The sequence below is a fragment of the Alexandromys fortis genome, unplaced genomic scaffold (genome assembly GCF_014885135.2).
Source record: "Alexandromys fortis isolate MF-2015 unplaced genomic scaffold, M_Fortis_MF-2015_v1.1 scaffold_19, whole genome shotgun sequence".
Classification (NCBI taxonomy): domain Eukaryota; kingdom Metazoa; phylum Chordata; class Mammalia; order Rodentia; family Cricetidae; genus Alexandromys; species Alexandromys fortis.
The window spans coordinates 14,324,452-14,346,941 of NW_026067890.1; the positions used below are offsets into that span (position 1 = coordinate 14,324,452).

A 22,490-nucleotide genomic window follows, 5' to 3' on the forward strand; every position below is an offset into this window, starting at 1 on the left:
CATCCTTGTCTTTATTACTGTGTGGGCATTTGCACAGGTGGTGCACAAGCAAAGTTGGATAAAACAGCTGGCAATCACATGTGTAGTCACGACGTCCTGCACTGTCTTGCCAGAAAGGTCAAACGTCTCTGATATTCTTAATAAGTCAGTTAAAATGACCAACTTTATTAACCTTTTACTTTCAAGCATGTAATTGAAAGATAGGAAAAAACCTTGGTGTCTGATAGATATTTTCTCACAAGTGAGAAGAACACATCTGTCATGAAATGTGAAAAGAGTTGGCATAATTTACTGCCATGATTAAGGGGGAAAATTAAACTTTCAAACAAAAACTAGAATTTTGAAAATTGGTGCACCCTACCATGAGCATGGCATCTCTTCTCAGTCCTCAACGCTTTCTCAAGGGGACCATGAGTGGATGGGGTTTTCACACTGTTGTAGCAGGCTTTCTACTGGGCCATCCATCAGCTCCCAAATCATGACATGGAGACTTACTATTAGTTACAAATGCTTGGTCGTTTCTTGCTAGCTCTTGTAACTTATTTTAACCTGTTTCTCTTCATCTGCATTTTACCTCCAGGCTTTTTACCTTTCCTTCATTCTGTACGGCTTACTCCATGTCTGACTGACTGGCAGCTGGCTGGCCCTGGGCGTCTCCCTCTCTCTTCTCTCTCTCCCTGCCATCCCTGCCTATTGCTCTACTCTCTCCCTATTGGCATTCAGCTTCTTATTAGACCAATCGGGTGCCTTGAGCAGGCAAGGTCAAACAGCAACATCTTTACATAATTAAATGAATTCAGCATAAACAAATGTAGCACATCTTTCCATAGTTAAAGTAATATTCCACAACACTGTTGAGAAATGTGTCAGCCCAGTAAACTCTTCAAGTGTTTTCACTTTCCAAATGACCCTTGCACGGTGTTACAAAGTCACACATGTGGGTAAATTTAGAAGTGTCTGTAAGAGGAGGAGGCTACATTGTCACAGATTAGGATGTACACTGTGACTAACCACCAAGAAAGTCTAGGACACCTGCCAGGTTTTGATCAAGTGTCAGAGAAGACCACCCACAATTGTCTGAAAAAGCTTCTAGAATACTCTCTATTGCAACAGTGTGTCTGAAGTTGGACTGAAATATAGCATAGTGCAGTGAAGATTTGAATGTAGAAACCTACAATGAAAATCCATGTCTTATTAGGGCAAACATTAAGGAGAGAGGCAAATAATGTAAACGATGCCGCTTTTCTCACTTTTATTTAAAAAATGTTTTTATATAAAACATTTTATGTGATAGATTTACCATTTTAAGATGTGTTAAATATTTTTGGATTTTTATTGTAATTTTAAATATGTTGACTGTTTCTTGATAAACCTGCGTGAACAAAGAGTCATCAGCATCTTGTGGTTTTTAAGAATGTAAAGCTCACCTGAGAATTAAACAGTTTGAAAGTTCCTGTAAGCTATAAGCATAGGTGGGTTCTACTGTGTTAGCTGCTGCTGATAGAGGAATAAAGCAAATACAGTGACCAGCTGTGTGTTCCTGCATGCAGTTGTGTGTGCCTGCATGCGGCTGTAGCCAGCTGTATGTACCTGCATGCAGCAATGACCCACTGTGTGTGGCTGCATGCAGCAGTGAGAGCCAGACCAGAATGGTAGGACTGTTTCAGGGTGCAGGCACAGGGCATTGGTCCTGAAGGATGGGGGAAGAACTTCAGCAAGCAGTAACCAGAGGAAAATTCTTGAAACTTGGGTACAAATTAAAAGTATTTTAGAGCAGGAGAGTCTGTTATGGTAATTCACCTGGAAGGAAAAAAAAAATAGCATAGGCCAGGGCAGGGTGTCTCAAGAGATTTGTGGCTTGAAGTTTGGAGCATAGAGATTCTACAGCCCTCTTTTTCTTTTTCTTTTTTTTTTTCGGAGACAGGATTTCTCTGTAGCTTAGGAGCCTGCCCTGAAACTCACTCTGTAGACCAAGCTGGCCTGGAACTCACAAGAGATCCTCCACCTGCCTCTGCCTCCTGAGTGGTAGGATTAAAGGTATGTGCCACCACAGCCCTCTTATCAAATATCCACGGCACAGAGCACTTACTGAACAGATGTGGCAGGACTTGAGTTCATTGCTTCATTTGCATTGCTTATTTAATCCTCAGTGAAACCCTGTGAGCTAGCATCCTTGTCTTGCAAACAAGGAAACAGATTCTGGAAAACTAAGCAGATTACCAAGTATCAGAACTGACTCACACTTGCACACCGGGATTTGAACACTGCCCCAGTGCCTGCATGCCTGAATATTGAACTATATTGATACCAGTGGCTGACACTCGACAACCAGAAGGTGAAAGGACTGCCTGGCTTTGAGTCTCTAGTTTACAAGGTGCAGATTCTGTAGTCACACCGATTTGGGCTCAAATTCTGTCGTGTGCCTTAACTTCCAGTGTGATCTTACATAAGTTGCCTTCTCAGATCTTCAGTGTGCTCTGTGAAACAGCATCTTAGCATCTAGTATGAGGCTGGCTTGGGATCAAGTAATAAGACTACATGCCATCACCATCTGATGCCTTGAGGAAACATGGGTACTCCATGCTTTTGGGGGAAGTCTTAAAACAGCTCGTCAGCTAGTCTGTGGGAGATCTGCTGGTTGCACCAGCCGCCATTGTCCCTGTTGGGATGTTTTCGTTAAAATCAGAGGCATGCGTGCTGCAAGGCGGACTGCACTTACCTGGCTGGTGCCTTGCAACAGAGGTGGAAGTCTGGCGTAGGAAGACTGAGGGTTTTGGTATCAAACCAACACCAGCACAGTTCATCTGTCCACTAATTACTACTTAGCTCTGTGTTCAAAAGGACTCGGCCCCTTCATCTGTAAACTCGTGGTAATGATAGCCACTTGGGTGGAGACATGCCAGAGCACAGCCGAAAGCATGCCTGTAGTGACAGGCACGCTCAGGGCATCGAGTCCGTCTGCATTGCCCCCTCTCAGCGAAAGCCTGCGTATCTCGATGGTGCAGGCCTCTGGGCTACCCCCTTTGCTCCAGACCTCGGTGTGAGAGATGGAGAACATCTGGGGCTCATTCCTCACCTGGACAAGCTTGCTGTCTCGTGGGAGTGATGCACTCAGATGTAAAAGCCACGCTGGACCTGAGGCCAACACTCAGCCTTGGAGGACAGCCAAGAGTGCTTCAGACAGAACACTGTCTAGGTGACGAGGGACTCAGTGCACCCTGTTCATAGGTTAATTCAGCCCTCTGGAGAAGGCTGGGACTATGGTTCTCAGAAGAGGGGGAAGACACAGTGAAGTCACACTGCTGCGTTTAGGGTGCACAAGACTTCAAAAGTCAAATCCCAGCGTGAGGGTTGAGGCCAGGTGCCACTTCTCGCCTTGGTGAGCTGGTAGCGTGTTTCTTCAGGTTATCCCCATAAGTGAGTTACCACTGAGAATGCCACTGGCCAGGCGGTGGTGGTGCACACTTTTAATCCCAACATTTGAGAGGCAGAGGCTGGCGGATCTCTGAGTTCGAGGCCAGCCTGATCTAAGAGAGCTAGTTCCAGGACAGGTTTTAAAGATACAGAGAAACCTTGTCTCAGAGAGAGAGAGAGAGAGAGAGAGAGAGAGAGAGAGAGAGAGAGAGAGAGAGAGAGAGAGAGAGAATGCCACTGATAAGATGCACAGGCTGTGGTAGCGACATGCACCAGCTTTGTGCCCGGCTAGACCCCAAGCTGTGGGTTTAGCTGGCATCTGGAAATAGACTACCAGTTTGACCGGCCGCTCACTCAGTTCCCTCACTTCCCAGCAGGCCCAGGGCCTCAGCTGGGAGAGAGGTGAACCACGTTCAGTCCTTCCCAGAACCACATCAGGGAATGACGACTTTCGGGACACCCTAGTGCCAGCCAGTGGTGAGTGGGTCATTTCTGGGAACCTGGCTTTGGAGATGCCTCTCAGATCCCTAAGTGGCACCCACTTCATGTCCACAGGAGGTGTGGGTTTTATTGGCTGTGATGCCAAAGCGGTTCCTAGCTGCAGGGTCCCGCCTGGGCGGCAGCCAGCCAACCTGCCTTGGGATGTTTTCCAGCTGTGGGGAGAAAGGTGGCTGTTGAGTCTCTGCTGCTCTGACCACCTCTGCTGAGGTGCTTCTTTGTCTGAGGCAGTTCCTGGGCCGGGGACAGAGACCACAGAGTCATCACATAGATGTCACACACTGTCAGCTATGACCAGGATGGTCAGCTCGGAGTCCAAGGCCACGTCATATGCTGGAAATAATACTTGGCTTCCAGAGCCAGGCTTCGTAAACATTGCCAGGCTAGCTCCATGTCCTTGGGAGAGTTATCGAGTGCCTCCACGTAGCTGCCTAATCTGTAAGAGGGTGATAACCACACTGCCTCAGAAGGGCTTGTGGACTCAGTGCCAGCCTACAGTAAGCACTTGGTCATGTTCGACATGGTAGGATTGCCCAGTGGTAGGCCTTTCAGGCTTGGGAGAATGTGTGGGGCAGCCCCCAGTCCCCCATCCCTGTCCCCGCTGCCACTGTGTTTGCTGGAACTAAGTGGTGGGCTGGGCTGTAGCAGTATTGCCAATAGTACTGGCTTCCCTGGCCACCCCGTGATGACGTCTGCTTCTATTTCCTGCCTTTTAAGAGGCCAGGACTGTAATTGTTCTTTAGGTTTCTTGCAACTTGACCATGATGCGAAGGCGCAGTACTAGACCCATGCATGCCACCTTCCCCATCGTCCACTTTGTATCACGTGATGCTTACATGTCAGATCTAGCTCAGTCCTATCTTTTCAAATGTCCATCTCCAGCACACACTCCTCACAGTGCTGGCTGTCTCCACCTCCGGGACCCTGGATGAGAAGTCGTGTGATAATAGAGATCACATCTGTGTTATCAGGACTGTAATGGTGCTTGGGAAACTTTCAGCCACTTAATAAGTGGACACACCTGCACCCACGTCCATGCGCCGCTGCCTGTAATGTTGCCGTGAGATAGATTTAGGGAGTGGTTTTATGATTTTTCCCAGAAAAAAATACATCATAGCGTCTGGGGTTGAGACAACTAGAATTCAGAACGGTTATATTTGTTTTCTGACTTAGAATATAACCAAAGTGTCAGGGCCCAGGTTCCGACAGTGTTTGTGTTCATCATGTCGCGAATGGACCGAGGGCAGCAGGCCACAGGAGCGCTGTGGCAGGCAGCTTCTGTGTAGCTTCAGTCCACGGCGCTTCCTTTACACACATTGTGGAAATGGTCTTCAGGCGGCCTCGGAATTCTGCCCACACGTCGTCTTGAGATTTTGTGCGACTTTTATTTTTGGCCATAAAAATGGCCGTAATCCACGGTGCCTTTTAACACACCTACCATTGCTGCTTGTGCGATCCATCTTGCAAAAATATAAGACAAGGCCAGGGCTTAAATTAAAATCCTTAGCCTCTTATCTCCTTCCCACAGGAAAGCAAATCTGTGTTGAAAACCGTAAAATTAAGAGGAGAGCAAGGATAGCATAATTTAGCAAAAATTCATGGCACCAGAGCCTGAGCTGTATGGCTGGAGGGACAGGTCAGACATTAAGGAGCGCTGCCTGCCAAGGCGAGTTCCTAAGGGTGGAGCTCGGGAGACAAGAAAGGCATGCAAAATAGAGAGATCCTTGCGGAAGATCTCTGCAGCGCTGTTGATAACAACCCTAAGAAAATATCTTTGCTGATTACTTGGCAATTACGCTTCTTTTGAGACTTTTAATATGAGAGTCAGAGTAGTCATTCTAAACCAGACTTGAAATGTATTTCGTTTTCAAATTTGGGAGATGAGGCTTTGTTGTTGTTGTTGTTGTTGTTGTTACTCTACTTTAAAAAATAATTTATGATTTTTGCCCCTCCTCTGCCCACCTTGTCTAGCATTCTGAATTCCTTGTATCTCAGATGCCCCTCTTACATAGTTAGTAAATGTCATCATTAACATTTGAAAAGCATTAAAATATTTTTAAGCCTTTTGCACATTTATATGCATAGATGTTTGCGTTAATATATGTAGAGAAAAATCGTGTGGCTTTGATAATGGTGCTCTGTTTAATAAATGCCAAGGGCTAGATGAGCCACGCAAAGGTTGCCATTAGAGAGGACCTGGTAATTATCAAGCAGAAGCATAATTGCCCAACAATCTGCAAAGATACTTTTTTCTTAAGAGTTGTTATAGTAAGCACTATAGAAATCCTATCATTGTCCAAAAGTAGTGTGAATTTCTGCTTCTGCTGTTCTTGGGCACATGAGTTTCTTTTGGGTGGTAGTTGTAATATTAGGTATAAGCATCACCTCGATTATTGTTCTTAATTTCCTTAGGGTGGCCTTCTCATGGAATAAGATACTCTGGCACTTAATTGGTTAAAAAAAAAAGACAAAGCATCAAATTCAAAGTGAGTGTGTACCGTAGGTGCAGCCCCACATGGAAGCGTAACTTTGGAGTCCCCTTAGTCATCGAGATAAGTTCATACGTCTGACCAGTTCACATCGGGACACACGTCAGCCCACTTCCTCGATTTCTTTTTAATAAGATGATTTACTTCTTGAGAAACTCATTTCACATTCATCTCAGCCTGGCATAGCACAGTAAAATTGTCACTAATTCAAACTAATTACAGTGCAGGCCTGCCTGGACTAGTGAGTTCGCTGCACTCTGTTCCCTTGTAGCCTGAGCTGCTCATCCCTGTACAGTTCCTAAACGCACAGCCCCTGAGGATGCTGTAATTAGGAGATGGCTGAAAAATAGAGTGTAACTGTGTCACGTTCCCTTCCTCGGGGAGTGGGGCGGGTCCTTTCTATTTCCATTCTGTCGTTGTTATTATTTGTGAGTATGCATGTACCATATGGAACCAGGTTTGAAGTGGAATGGTTAAAGCCAGTTAATTAGCATAGAGTTTACTTTATGAAAGTTAATGTCCACTCCACTCACCGGGTTTCCAAGAAGATAGTATGTTAGGGATGGGCCATAGTGGCAAACAGCACTAAGCCTGGACTGAAGAACCTGATGTAAGAGAATCTACGCGATCTATCCCTCCTCCTCTCTCATCCACTGTCTGTCCTAACCTCCTCTTCTCTATATACACAGACACACACACACACACATGCACGCATGCAAACATGTTATATTGTCAGTAGCTAGAGTTTCTTTTAAAATGGTCATCTTAATGTTGAGCCTATCTCGAGTCATTGCCCTACTGATGTATTTAGTAAACACTTTCTTGAACCAGAGAACTTTTTTCTATCAGTCTATCTAGTTGAGGTACATCTTACTGTGTAACCCTGGCTGGGTTGGAAATTGCGATACATACTACACCGGCCTTGAGCCCACCTGCCCCTGCCTCCCGAAGCTGGGACTAAAGACATGCGCCTCCACACCTGGCTAGAGTGAAAAGAGGACTTTTAACTTTGCCACAATCAAAATGATCACAGATTTTAAATAAACGCCATGCCAATCTGAATCCTTTTTAAAAAATGTACTGTTACATAGTACTTCCAAATTTAATAAAATTTGCTTGTAAGTTAGACCTAGTGATGCAAGTTACCTGGGAGACTAAGACAGGAAGACTGTACTGAGTTCAAGCCCAGATGGGGTAACTTTCTGAAGCCTGTCTCACGTGCTTCACGTAATAGCTGCCTCACGTAAATAGCTGTTGCACGTGCAAAGCCCTAGTCAGATCGCCAATACAAAAGAAAGTTTCCTTACATTTCACATGTACACACACACACACACACACACACGTACACACGTACACACGTACATACATACATTATGCACAGTATAGTTGGTTGGTTGTTTTGTAGGCCTGTGGATCAGCATAAGTGCCCTCACCAAGAATTTGATCTTGGGAAGCCTTCAATCCTTTTGCTCTTCCCTGTTGTTCTAAAAATTTAACCTCTTCTTACCATTAGCGTTTCTATGGTAGTTGTGGCCTGTCTTCCAGGACCACTGAAACTAATTGAAGGCAGTCATGTGAGGTAGTCTTACTGCTTGAAGCCCATGTTTTCACCATCTCTCTAACAATGGTGAATACAAGCCATAAGATACTACTGCTTACTTGCTTTCCTTTAGAGTGTTCATACCTATACTATAGGTTTCCATTTACATTCTCTGAGTCCTTTGGGGATTTAGTACTGGATGGAATGTCAGAGGTGATTACAGGATAAGAAACTAAAACCCTTGGTAAGTCATCTCTGACTCTGACACATACTGTCGATGCTAAATCCTGTCCTTGTACCACCACGCCCTCCCTGTTCATCAGTTCTCATAATTTTCTCAATAATTTCAAATCTTTTTACAACTGTCTTTTGGAAAGCCTGAATCTCTTAACCTATAAATGTTTCTAAAGATTTCATCAACTAACATAACATAACCTCTGTTCATCATTTTGCACATATGATTCCAAGGTATAAAAAATTTCTATTAATAATCATTTCTCATCTTTGGATATTATTTGGATGGCGTGCAGGGTACCTTCCTGGAGAGATACTCTATCTGCTAACTTATCATTAACAATTATTTTGCTTGTCAAACTCGACAATCTTCCAGATAGTTTTTCAGCACCCTTTGACATGATTGAATTTTGTCTGTCAAATTGTTATCCTTTTCAATGGTATTAATTTTTTCAGCTAACTTTTGATTTTCAATGGTAAAAATTCTTTCAGCCAGCTGTTCATTATTAGTCCATAAAGACTGTATCATTCCTAAAAGTGCCTCATTCTTGGCTCTGTTATCAAACTATTTTTAAGGATATAATATGAAAAACAAAGCTAAGTCCCAATATCAAATAAATGGATGCATCAGAAAAGCCATACAAGCCTTGCAGAATATCATTCATAGTATAAGAAAAAAGGTTATTAAATTCCTGGATGGTGATATGATCTGCCATTATATAACTTTCATATTTATTATTTATTAATCAAATGAACTTGCCTCCGTTGTGAGATTTTGGTAATTGTTGTAGGTCTCTTTATTAGCCAGTAGATGTTGCAGTTGCAGGCATATTGCAGAGAGCTGTGACCTGCAGCAGCATGAACAGTCCTGGTCAGTTCCGTGTTGGTGCTGATTAAATACTGACAAATATGCGTGACAAATTGAGAACAATTAAATCAATTCCGAACACAGAGAGAGTTTTTTGGTGGCCAGAATACCAAGGAACCCAGAGCTCGTGAGCCAAGAACACAAACCAGAAGCTGCACAAGTTGCTGAAAGCGGCGGGGGGTGGGGGGGGGGAGCGTGCGTGTGCCCAGGAAACTGCCAAGTCACCGGCGGGTCCACCAAAGGGGTAGTTCCCCTGCAGCAGGGTTTTGGCAAAAACAAATAAACAAACCAAAAAAAAAAAAAAAAAAAACCATTCAGTAGGTGAAATCAAGCCAGGCAGGTGGAGGTGGGAGGCCTTTGACTGGGGACCTTTTGAGCCAGTTCCGGTAGGCATGGAGTCAGGATCCACGTGGGTGCCAAATGAAGCACAAGTAATAAAAACTAGAAATTGGTGTTCAACCTGAATCTGAAAAGCAAAATAGTCAGCCACTGGCTCTTACCTCGACTTCGGTCTCAAATGGCAATCCTTCCTCTAGGAATCTCAGAATGAGACTGTGTCTGATAACTGTCTCACCCCGTCTTATATTCCTCTCTAGGGCTGGGATTAAAGGCATGCACCACCCAATTTCTACATCAAGTAGTATGGCTACTGGGATTAAAGGTGTGTGTTACCATAACCTGGTCTGTAAGGCTGACCAATGGGACTGTTTTACTCTCAAGTCTTCAGGCAAGCTTTATTTATTAAAATACAATTGAAATGCCACCACACCCCCCACCTGCCCAGGTCTGTCTCGTGTATCATAGCAACAGAGTTTCTCATTGAGTTTTCTTTTACAGCTAGACATATGTACGAGTGGAGAGCTTTTAGATCATGACTTTTGTGCTAGCAGCTCTTTATCAAACAGGAAGTAAGGAGGAGATGAGAAGGAAGTGTAAGCATGTGTGTCCAGAGGGTCGGGTCATGTGACACACAGTGGCCAGACAACCTCTGCAGGGCACTGGTGAAACCACCAACTGCCTCTTGGTGGGATATTCTTGTACTTAATATTATTTGCCGTAGAAATGCTGGCAACTGGCCATGACGACATGGCTCTTGTGTTCCCACAATGGCTGCCTACTGTTCCTGTGTGACTCTTTTTTTCTTGGGGAGAGGAGGAGAGGAGACAGTCGTCAGGAGGCCATATTAACGACCGACCCTGTGGTTACTTTGCAGTCAAATAAAGTCCCGGTGGTGCAGCCGTCTCACGCCGTCCACCCTCTCACCCCCCTCATCACTTACAGCGATGAGCACTTTTCTCCAGGATCACACCCGTCACACATCCCATCTGACGTCAACTCCAAGCAAGGTAAGCGCCTCTGGCCTGCCCAGGCCCCTCTTGCCAGTCAAGCAGCCATGTCCGTGAGCCCTGGTGCCATTCCCGGTATGCAGGTGTCTTTGCCCCGTGTGAGTCAAAAATGCACTTGAAGATGTGTATAATTGGTTAGCAATTCCTCAGAAATCCGTAAAAATTTGTTGGTGCTTTAGTTTTTCACAAAAAAACACAAAAGAACCAAAAACAAACAAAAAAGAAGAAGAAGAAAAGTATAATACCATTGTGTGACAGATCTGAAAAAGCCTTTGACCCTCAATACAAGCCAGCAGGTCGTACAAACAGACTAAAGGCCCCATCCTCTGCCCTTCACTCACTGAGTTATTTACAGGGACTATTTCTCAAGCCCCACTCCCCATGCCCACTGAGGAGATGGGAGCCCCAGACTGTGGCCATGGCTCCTGAGATTGGAGAAGGAACAGCTCAGCTAGCAAAGATTTCTCTTCCCTACTTCACAAGTAGGAAAGTGATTTTATCCCAGGTCATAGAAGTCAAAACATGGTTTCTTTCTCCCTTTTCAATGAAAGGAGAAACTGCATGGATTCGTCTTGGCATATCCTTACTCACCAGCTTGTGCTCTTAGGGACAGTAGACCACTGGCATGAGTACTCCAGCAGCTATGACGTCACGGTGTGGAGTAGTGTACACAAGAGTGGACAAGGGGTCTAGGGATGGAGTCGGTGTCCTAGGCAGTGAACAAGAAGCCAAAAATCTCATCATGCACTCAGTTTAAAATGTATGAAATTACTCATTTCTGGAATTTACCATTTAGTATTTTAGACCTCAGTAAGCCAAGGAAAACTAAAACTATGGAAGAAACCATGGCTTGGGGTGGGATTGGCGACCGCACTAGAAGATGGTGGTGATTTTCTATTCTTTAATAATTAATTAGTTTTTTGCAGTCCTGGGGATCAAACTCTGGGCCTTGCACATATTAGGCAAGCACTTCTACACTGATCTATATCTCCAGCCGCTGTAGATAGTAACACACACACACACACACACACACACACACACACACACACGTTTAAATACAAAACAAATGAAGCACACAAGTTGCTGAAAGCGGCGGGGGGGGGGGGGGGCGTGCATGTGCCCAGGAAATTGCCAAGAGTTCTTTTCTGCTATTCACCACTTAGCGATCAATCTCTAGAGATCTCAGGCCCTTGGAGGTTTAAACAGAACACTTAGCTGAACACTTGCTGTTGGCCTTGGACCTGAGCAGAGCTCAAGAGTCCTCTCGTAGGCAAGGTAAGAAGGCTGGCCTGGAAACTGGGCCTGCAGCTGGGTGACAGAGCATCTGCCTAAGCTGTGAGATCCTAGCTAGGCTTTTGTTTGGGTTTTCTTCTCTATTTGTTGTTAGTGCTGGGGATGGCGCAAAACAAAGACACAAAGCCAGTATGATGTTCTCCACGTGGAGTCTGAGTATCTTTGGGAAGCTAGCGAGTGTGGCTCGCAAACTCCAGCAGGTCTGAGCTGGAATACACATGGGCAGACTGTGCCACATGGGTGCAAATAGACTGCAGATTTAGAAGTCCCAGCTATCAAAAACAATCATCTACCAAATGTATTAGTTTTATTTGTTTAATTTTATGATGAAAACCTGTTTTCTGTGTCCTGAGCCCTACCTGATCATTTTGAAATGCTCACTGCTTAAAAAAACAACACATTAGAGCCAGGTGGTGGTGATGGCGCACGCCTTTAATCCCAGCACTTGGGAGGCAGAGCCAGGTGGATCTCTGTGAGTTCAAGGCCAGCCTGGTCTACAGAACAAGTTCCGGGTTGGCTGGGGCTGTTAGACAGAGAAATTCTGTCTCGGAAAAAAAATAAAAATAAAAAAAAAATAAAAAACCAACACGTTATTTTTGAGTGGTTTTCCTCTGAAAAATTCTAGGACAGGTCAGTTTTGAGCAGCTCCCCTGTGGTTTACCTGTCTGCCCCTCTTCGCCCTCGCTTTGCACAACCCTAATCTAGTTTATCACTTCCAGGCTTGTTTAGAGAAGGGGCAGGTGGTGTGAGCATTTCTCTGCTGTCTTTGGTCTTTGTTTTCCTTTCTAAATTTTGTGATTATTATCGTGTAGTCCTTTCTAGTTGTTTCGATGTGGATATCCTGGCTTTAATTACATGTTTTTCCTGGGCTTCACGTACTTCATGTGCCTCAGGGGATATGTAAACTGGGGTTTGAAGGTGCTCATTTACATAATATTGAGTTTATATAAATCCATTTGCATCCTTTGCCCCCCAAACCTGAACTAACTCATGCTTTATTCTTTTGCTCTCCTCAGTGGGTATCACGGAGCTCAGCTAGAGACTAGAATCACTGATGTCAGAATCACTGATGTCAAGGCTCCCATAGGCTGGTCAGCTTTATCTGGGGGGTGGTGGAGGGGATAACAATACTATGTTCATACACAGTAGCCCAAAGGCAGAACTATCCAGAAACTAGAAACTGTGTTTGGAAACCATTCTCACTTATAAGTAGTAAAATCCACAGTTCTAATGTTGTAAGTTGGTCTTGTTGTCTTTGTCGGCAGGGGTGGGGGAGGGCTGGCATTTTTAACTTGAACGTCCCAGAAGACCCTGAGATCTGAGGATCTGGGGATCTTAGAATAAGGGAGCAAGGGACAAGGTGAAAAACTCGCATTAACTTCCGACCGCCCCTGCCCTTTCTGAGGAACAAGACAAACATCCTAGGGAACAAAGTTGGGGAGCCACTGGGGTGGGATCAAATGAAATTAGTATGTCCAGCAAAACCGGGGGGGGGGGGGGGGGGATTAAAGGAGATTTAAAGTGATTCTGAAAATAGCAAAATGTACATTGAACCTGCGGTAGGAGCCCTATTGGGTGTGACATGAAGACCCTTCTCCTCTCTGCTGTTTGGGAAGGAACCGGGAGGTGGTTTGTCTTAAATACACAAGTAATAGCAGCACTGAAGGTAGCACCTAAGTCATTCTCTCACGTTCAGGTCCTTTGGTATCTTAAAATCCACATGATGCCATGGGCGTGTTGAGCAGCAAATTCTCACGCTATTTCAAGAGCTCCTTTGGTGTGCTCATCTATTTCCATACATTAACCAATGTGTTCACATCACTAGGGGAAATGACCCTTTGAACCTGTGGGCATCTACATGTCGTAAGTTACCTAGGGTTTGTCAGAAACACATCTCCCACTACATTAAATTCCATGTTTTACGCATTGTGTGTTCGCCTTGTGGGTTTTGTTTACCCCTCTACCTAAGGGAAAGTCTAAACGGGGATGTCAGCTGGGACTCAGCTCCCGGGAGAGCCCGAGCACGAGAGACAGTTTGGTGGCGTTCTCCTTTGCTGGAGACGAGCTCACCCAGAGCAGTGTGACCTTGGAGCCCGGAGGACTGAGCCGCTGAGGCGCTTACAGGCAGCTGCGGTGGCAGCAGAGAACAAACGAGTCATTATCAAGGGTGGCCGCTACGAGGCTGAAGAGGATTCCTAATTAATCTTTGATTCTCTGAGGTATCGCCTTTCCCGAATCTGTGTGTCCACAAGGGGACCAATGGAAATGGCAATTTACCTAATCTTCGAGCCCCGTGGCAGGCCGTCTTCATAGGAAGGGCTGTCATTTTCCATTCTACACAGAAACCCCGGGCTACCATTTTCTTCCGGCGAAATAATGAGAGCAGAACAGATCGTCAAAAGACTGCTCAGATGGCTGTTTCCCTGGCAGTGTATGCATCCCTGCCCGGATGTCTTCAGCTCCAGCCGTCTGTCTGAAGACCCTGATTCCCCGGGTGTTGAAATCTTAAGAAAGGCTCACCAGCTCTGATGGGCAGTGTCTATACCAGAATTACTAAATGGCAGGAAGCATTTTGCTGCTTTTCTCTGGCTCTTCCGCATGATTGTCCCCGGAGTGTAAACACCATGCCGTTCTTTTCCTTTTAACAGGCATGTCCAGACACCCTCCGGCTCCTGAAATCCCCACCTTTTACCCCCTGTCGCCGGGTGCTGTCGGGCAGATCACCCCACCCCTCGGCTGGTAAGAGCATTCCTGCAACCTTGGGCTGAGTGTTTGGGCACGCGTCCTCCCTCTTTCCACTCGTGGAAATTAGCTCTGTGCATGGCTGCACTTGTGGAACGGAGGAGATTTTACACCAACAAGCAAGGTGCTAACTTTATTTCATTTCAATTTGGAAGATTAAAAAAAAAAAAAACAGAGAGACTTTGAAATGGATTGAATCCGTCCCCTAATTTGTGCAGAAAATGACTGCATAGCATTTGCTTTGAAGCTTATAGTTTTATGGATTCAATGTGTGGCTTTGGGCATTTGCTATGCCATATGAAGCTGAGGCTCGGTGGCTTTTCTCGTCCAGTTTCTCTTTAACAACTCATAGTTTTGAAACGTGGACTTAGACTCGTTAGATGTCTACTTTTGCTTCCAGGTGAGCAAGTGAGGCAAATGACACAGAACTAAAGAGAAATTAACAGGACACTAGCATCTTTTGAGTGTTAGTAAGCACCCAAGCTCACATGAGGGGAACAAGAAAGGATTTAGGAGCGTTGGCTTCCTTCAGACTTCAAACACCAATGTTTTCCGTTGTGGTGGTTATTTCCAGAAACATTCCAAATGCTGCTGCCCCGTCCTCCCCCCCCCTTTTTTAATTATGAAGATATAAGAAATAAATGATGAGAAGAATAATTTTTGCAGTGTGGCTGATCTCACAGAACTTTCTCCTCCAGCTCAGTGCCTGTCCCTCTCTCCCTCCTCAATTCTCCCTCGTTGAAATGGTGCCGCAGCTAAGCAGACGCCTCTCCCTGTTCCCTGGACAGCCTGCTCTCCCCACAACCCCCATGTCAAGGCCACATCTGCACACCCAGACATTCGGACATCTTCTCCAGCAAGGCCAGGGCTCCACTCCATCTCCCTTTAGCTTTAAGTCCCTCAGTCCATGAGTTTAATTGGCCGTACATATACGTCCAGCCTTAGCTCAGTTTTTCTGCTTGAACTCAGTCACTCAGGAGCAATATGCCCATGCCATCCTGGCAGATGGAAATAAAGACTGGAAAAGAGAAGTGGGACTTGAGAGAAGAGAGGGGAAGAGGACCTCTTAGCGGGGAGGAAAGCAGTTGCACTGACCCAGTCTTTGATTTCCTCACCCCAAAAGGTGTATATAACATGGGGGGCAGTGTCTCTGAAATGTTTATTTATTTTTATGTAAATAGAGCGGTTGGTGCACTATCTGTCTCTCAGTTCTGAAAGGTTTGGATAAAGAGTTGGCTAAGCTGCTTCTCTGAAGGCACAGTTTACTATTCTGTGGGCCGCATTATATTCAGTAAGCATCTTTAAGCCCCACTTTAAGCATTAAAGGTGTTGGGTGAGGGACAGGGATCAAAGAGCCATCGATGGGCTAACTCGTGCTCAGGTCTGAGGGAGGGAGGGTTTTCTTCAAGGCACACCATGCTTTGATGGGTGAAGCGTGGGAGGGTGAGGAAGGAAGACAGCCCCATGTAAAAATGTTGGGGGCCGCCGCCTTCTGGTGCCCCCCCTCTCTCCTGTCACCAAACTCTTAGTGCTGGTTGGTAACTCGTGTTGTGTCATTGATGGGTTCCTCTCTTCTGTGACCTCAGGCAAGGTCAGCCTGTATATCCCATCACGGGTGGATTCAGGCAACCCTACCCATCCTCACTGTCAGGCGACACTTCCATGTCCAGGTAGGTGGAGGTGGACTGGCCAGGTTGCTCCTCTGCTCGCATCGCGCGCACCCCGCCCCGCTTGCCTCTGGGCTGGCCGGCTAGGAGCGCCTAACCCAGCCCCGCGTGTGTCTGCGCAGTGTGCCTGGCTCCCACACTAGGTGTCACGGTGACTCCGAGGCACTAGCCACGCTAGAAAACATTGTGGCTCCAGAACTCACTGCCACCTGCCTGCCTGTGGGATGATGGCTATCCCCAAAGTGGAGGTTAGAAGAGGCTGTTTGATTTGGATCATGCCGGGGGCAGGTGGGCTGAGGGAAGATTGGTGACCAAAGAGCCTGAACTCCACAGCCACATCCTTTGTGGAAACTTAAACCGGATTAATGCGGCAGTCCCTGAGAAGGCCCAACAGCCCCGGTCCCTTCAACGGGCCCTTGGCTCTTGTGGGGGAGCGAGGACAGTACACACAAACTGCCTGGCTGTGGTGGCTGGACATACATCCTAGTGTGTGGAACAGGCCCTGTGTGGACATGTTTCTGCAAGGGAAGCCCTCTGGGGCTGCTCTGTGTGGTGCTTCGCTTCTGGAAGGGATGCTCCTGTGCCCTGTGCTTGACGTCCTCGGTGTCCACACAGCTTCGTGCTGTGTCATCTCTGTGTCCCATCTGGCTTTCTCGAGGAAGCTGGTGTCACTGCGCTGGGAGTCAAATGCTCAGCTCTTAATTGGTTGTGAATCTGTCTTCTTCTTCTTTTTTTTTTTTCCCAGTGTGAGTTTGATGTTTATGGTTTGTGTGGTAAATTTCAGTTTCAAAATATATGTATTCTTCCGTCAGTGAAGTATAAATCGAGATGCTAGGTTGGTTAACAGTCTGCAGTTTTAGTTTTTAACACTGAGAGCTGAAGATGAAGATTTCCTCACAGGACGGAACCAGCATCAAGGATCGCGTGTCTTTACACTTAGCAGGGCATCATTACTTGGTCACATATTTGTAATTTTGTCTCCTTAGCAATTAAGGAGTTTGTTTTTGGAATACTGGACACCCCAGTGGACATCCTTTTCTCCTTTCCCAATGAAAGGTTGATTGTACAGGCTTTGGTGAAGCCAAAGAATATTTTTCTTGTGAAATTTAGCTTTTTACTCAAAGCTGATAAGAAAGAAAAGAAGTTCTACGGCATATCCAAACTTACCCAGTGTTTGCTGAGGTATGTCAGCACACATCTGGAATATTACTTTTTGTTCTAACTGGGAAGGTTCCCTCCTTTGCGATGGCTGGTGGTAGACAGGTTAACGTTTTGAATGCTACATATACTTGCCCAAGAGAAAGGTATTAGCAGGTGGCGATTCTGCCTGGGTACAGAATCATGGACCTTCCTGTAACTTAGCCCTTGCCCTTAACACCAGAACCAGTTCTTCCTAAGGTCCTGCCCCCCCAAGACCTTACCTCTGTATAGAAGGTCATTTTGGAAGATGCTAATAAAACCCTTATAAATGAGGGCCTGAGAGGGCTCTTCCTGTCCCATCCCTCAGTTGTTACCTCCTGACGTTAACAAACACTCTTCCTGTGTAATGTTGAAATGTGACGTCTTTGGTTGAATCTTAATAAAGTGTCGTGTCCCCAGTAATTTCTCTTATTGAATTTTTTTTTTTTTGTTGGGAAATTGCCTTGCAAGAAAACAGATTCAGCTTCCCCTTATCTTGTGCCTGTCACCCTCCTGAGGAAGAATGCCAGCTTGAAAAACTCCAGGGAATAATTACATTTTCCAGCTGAATTCAGGGAAAAATACAGTCTGTAGTTAATACTCAGGTGTCCACACATACGTCTTCCCTCATAGTCAGTGGCAGTTAGTAAGTGGTCTTCTAATTCTGCCTAGGTTTGTTCATAACAGCCGGCAGTGCATACTGTTTTCCTCTCTATATATAGGTTTTCCCATCATATGATTCCTGGTCCTCCTGGTCCCCACACAACTGGCATCCCTCATCCAGCTATTGTAACGCCTCAGGTCAAGCAGGAGCACCCCCACACCGACAGCGACCTAATGCACGTGTAAGTAGACACCCCCCCAACTCATGTTTCTGAGCCTCCTCTACCGCTGTGAAATTCCATGTAGCTCAGCCTGGAAGGCTCTGTTGGAGAACATTGAGTCTGAGATGGCAAAGGACCACGGGATTCACAGTTCACAGACACTCGCAAGGATGGTGCAGTGTTCTGGGTGAAGTCGTGCAGGATCGTAAGCTGTAGGCCACTTAGCACAGCAGACTTTCCTTTCGTGAAGTGAGACAGAGGGCAGGCTTAGTGCTCACCACTCAAGAACACATGCTCATCAGCATCAAATTCCCTGTTGGGCCCACGTTGTCTCACACTTTCAGAGCCAGGCTACTTAACTTGTCTCGGAGGAGTAAGAAATGATGCCTCTGGTCTGTGGGTGAGAAGGGCAGGGCAAGCAATGTGTGGCAGCCCATAAAGATCCTGAAAATACATTCAAAGGAAAGATATATTTGTTTGGTGAGAAGGGTTCAAATCTCCCTAGGCTTAGGAAGCCAGGTCAGTTCTAAAGAGCTTGTCTTGCATGAATGAGGACCCGTGTGATCCCTCCGAGCAATGTGAAAAAGGCAGGTGTGGGGACACATGCCTGTAATCCCAGCACCGGGAAGGCAGAGACAAGAGGAACCCTGGGGCTGAGTGTGGGTGGCTCCAGGCCAGTGAAAGACCTTTTCTAACCAAGCAACCAAGATGGGTGTCAACTGAGGATCAGCACACAACACACACACACACACACACACACACACACACACACACACGTGCCTGGGGCAGGGTGAGGCAGGGAAAACTTGCTTTTCAAAGTGTCATTTAATCCCCCGTCCCCCAAAGTGAACATTCATTACAGCAGAAGAGTAATGATGCACCCGTAGTTTGTGTCCAGCTTCTTTGGAGGTGACAAAGAGCCTCAGCTCTGGGGCCCTCGATGGCACTTTCTCAGACTGAAGGAGCCCTACTCAGTGCCACTGTGTAAATGAAGGAATCCTGTGATTTGGTTGCTTGCAACTTGGGTTTTCATCAGACGAGCCACATGTGGTCCTTCCGTGCTGATGGTGTTCCAGGGGCTAGCCTAGAGCTGGGAGGGGGTCATCTTCCCACCGAACTTGGCTATGTGAACAGATGTTTTCTCCTGTCTCTTCCCAACTCCTCCTGCCCCCTTCCCTAACCACCGCCACCTTTCAGGAAGCCTCAGCATGAACAGAGAAAGGAGCAGGAGCCCAAAAGACCTCACATTAAGAAACCTCTGAACGCTTTCATGTTATACATGAAAGAAATGAGAGCAAACGTCGTAGCCGAGTGCACGCTAAAGGAGAGCGCGGCTATCAACCAGATCCTGGGCAGAAGGGTGAGTCGCGGGGTGCGGGGGATGTTTATGGCCACCATAGCATGGCCTCCTTAGAATGGGCTGAGATTCGGTTACCCGCCACAAGATATGTGTGTGCATGTGCACTGTGTTTCTGGGAAGCAGGGTATGAGGTACAGTAACGTGGTGTGGTATAACCAAGTCTGACTGTACCTGGAACATGGGAAACTTCCCAGAACTGACAACTGCTTTTTCAACTCTTCTTTAAACAGTATTTACCAGGTGCCTGCATTTGACTGGAATGATGCTTGCTAACAGTCGCTGAACCAAACAGCCACAGCCCTTGCCTTCTTGGAACAAGGTGTTTTGTAACCAGATAAAGATAGTCCCCCCGCAAAAAAAAAAAAAAAAATTAATGAAACTAAATTTATAGTGAATACTGTGGATGTAATTAGCAACATTATATAAGAGAACAGCAGGGACCAGCAACGGTCCTCCTGAGGGCACGGCGCTTCCAGTGAGACCTGAGGGACATAGCCTTTAGGGGTGAGCTTCCCTAGTGGGAGCAGTGCTCGGAGAGGGGTAAGGGTTGCCAGCCGGGTCTCTAAACCCACAGAAGGGGCCGCAGTAGGGCTTCTGGGAGAGCAGCCCAGAGGTGGGAGGAAGCCGTGCCTTCTGCACAGAGGCAGAGCTGCTGAGATGCTAAGGCCATAGGGCCAGGAGAAGTCAGTCGTGTTCCTAGAGATGCGGTCTATGGCTAAAGCCCACATGGGCTGTGTTTCTGGGCCGCCTTTCTCCCTTGCCTCACTCCCTTAGTCCATGCTGTTCTGTTTTCTTAGCCCTTGGCGTAGACGGGGGTCCTAGACTATAGCCAAGTGATGGGAACTCTTCAAATTCCTTCAACAGCTGTTCAGAAGACTAGCCATTCCTTCCAAGTGCTTTCCCGCAGGATGGAGAAGGTCTTGTCTTGATAGTAAACAGTAGGGCAAATCAAACTCACCCAATTCAAAAGTTACATTTTCACTAACACTGCGTTACTGTTTATTAGGATCGCTTCATTTTTATGCACCAGGGCTCACCATGCGTGTGCGGCAGCCTTTTAGTTTATGTCTCTTGTATATGTGTTTTAGTGTTTTTTTTTTTTTTTTTTTTTTAAGTTCAGGCAAGGTGATGGAGACTCTAACCACACCTGGGAAGCATAGAGATGGTTGGCTGTTAGCTGCCATTGATGGCACTCCCTTACCACGCTCCCAACTCTGTCCATTGGACATTCCTAAAGACATTCAGGAGGCCGGCAGCCAACACAGAATACAGAAGCAGGCCTTGAGTTACAGAGTCCCACTGGAGAGCCTCAAGCCATTGCCAGCTCCAATCTGTGAGACCCAGAGCTCTGGAGGCTGGGCACCACAACAGATTATAGTCTTTGGTGTTCCGAGTGCAGTGTCCTATCTCTCTATGGACTCTTAAACACTTAATAACAATAATTACGGTGATTCCCAAGCCAGATCTCAGCAGAGGAGTGATTCCATCTGCTTCGAAGGGCTCCACCTTAAGAGTCGAAAGCCCAGTAACCACTTTCTTCAAGCTTCTAAACAAGGAAGCAGAGGCAAAGAAGGGCTGGCGTTTTTCATTGCAGCTCACATACCTCTCTTAGCTCTTTTCCTTTTCTCGTCTTTGAGTCACATGCCCCCTGGCCCTGCAGCAGGAATTATTTTCCCGCTCAAGAGGGTGAGGATATGATCTTTGAGGTATGCTTCCTCTTTTTAATGCGCGTTTGCAACCATTGCTACTTTCTCAGCTCCCTGAACGGTCCCCAGACCCAAGCCTGTGCGTCTTAAGGATGGTTCTCATTTGGGGTCTCTCTCTGTCTTTGATTTGGACACCTGTTTCTATTTATAGGCCTCTGGCTCTTTGATTAAGATCAGGTTTTCTGCCCTTTGAGCACTCCCTCTGGCGGGGCCGCACTTGCCGCCTCTTTAAAGTTCTGGCTTTTAAAATCCTGAAGTCCTACACTAGCCTGATTGTAGTGCTTGAAAGTGGATCTTAAATCCATCCTGGAACATTTTATCTTGGGATTTTTTTTTTAAATTGTCTTTACTGTTTCTAAGACAGAAATGCCCATTCATATGAATGAATCAAAGTTTTCTTAATCTATATCATAAATAGCAATGGTCCAAATCTTATTTAAAATAAATGGACTTGCCCAGCTGTTGCTCCAAGTCTGTTCACTCCAGATTTACAGCAACTTGACTATTGGAATGTCTTAGCAGTTTCTTTAGTTAAACAAATGTGTCCCCCGGTGACTTGGCAATGTTTGGAGAATAAATTTGATTTTTAAAAAAATACATGTTTTTCCAGTAATATTAATTAGAGTTAGAAAAATTTTTTTTAGTCATGTTTCAGAAACCCCTGAAGCCGGGCGGTGGTGGCGCACGCCTTTAATCCCAGCACTCGGGAGGCAGAGGCGGGCGGATCTCTGTGAGTTCGAGGCCAGCCTGGTCTACAAGAGCTAGTTCCAGGACAGGCTCCAAAACCACAGAGAAACCCTGTCTCGGGAAACCAAAAAAAAAAAAAAAAAAAAAAAAAAAAAAAAAAAAAAAAAAAAAAAAAAAAAAAAAAAAAAAAAAAAAAAAAAAAAAAAAAAAACCAACCCTGAAAGGAAAACTATTTATCTAGTTCTTACATTTTTTTCTTAAATGCAAAATTTCGGTACTGTTGTGGAACCTACTGCCCTCGAGTCTGCAAAATGACCTTTAACTCTTGATCACGTGTGCATGCCCTATGCTAGGAATTATCAGGGATATCCAATCACAGGAGCACTACCAGCCCACATCTTCTCTTACCATTTTCCCCGAACAACAAGTCCTGGCAGAAGATCCAACTTTGGTTTGCCTCTGGGAGGGGTGTTAATTTTAATTTACCATTCTAGATTTTTCTCAGGTTGCAAAGTTCTTAGTTATGCCAATATCCTCCTGTCTTAAAATGTGACGTAGAACACAGGGCGTGTCAGACGAGTTAGGGGACAGATTTAAAAGTGGCAGGCTTCTTGTCTTTTGACCGTTTTTTCTCTTCACCCAA

General features: G+C 45.9%; 1 protein-coding gene across 4 annotated transcripts in view; it reads left to right on the plus strand.

Annotated features, from left to right (window-relative positions):
- Lef1 (lymphoid enhancer binding factor 1) overlaps window positions 1-22,490 on the plus strand; it is a 106,529-nt gene that overhangs the window by 60,744 nt on the left and 23,295 nt on the right. For 2 of the 4 annotated variants that reach the window (XM_050156106.1, XM_050156024.1), the window contains exons 4-8: window positions 10,257-10,389; window positions 14,331-14,421; window positions 16,011-16,094; window positions 17,993-18,115; window positions 19,292-19,454. In XM_050156106.1, coding sequence (XP_050012063.1) covers window positions 10,257-10,389; window positions 14,331-14,421; window positions 16,011-16,094; window positions 17,993-18,115; window positions 19,292-19,454 — 594 coding nt within the window. The remainder of the gene's footprint in view (window positions 1-10,256; window positions 10,390-14,330; window positions 14,422-16,010; window positions 16,095-17,992; window positions 18,116-19,291; window positions 19,455-22,490) is intronic. The other 2 variants (XM_050156264.1, XM_050156187.1) reach the window with 1 other exon arrangement.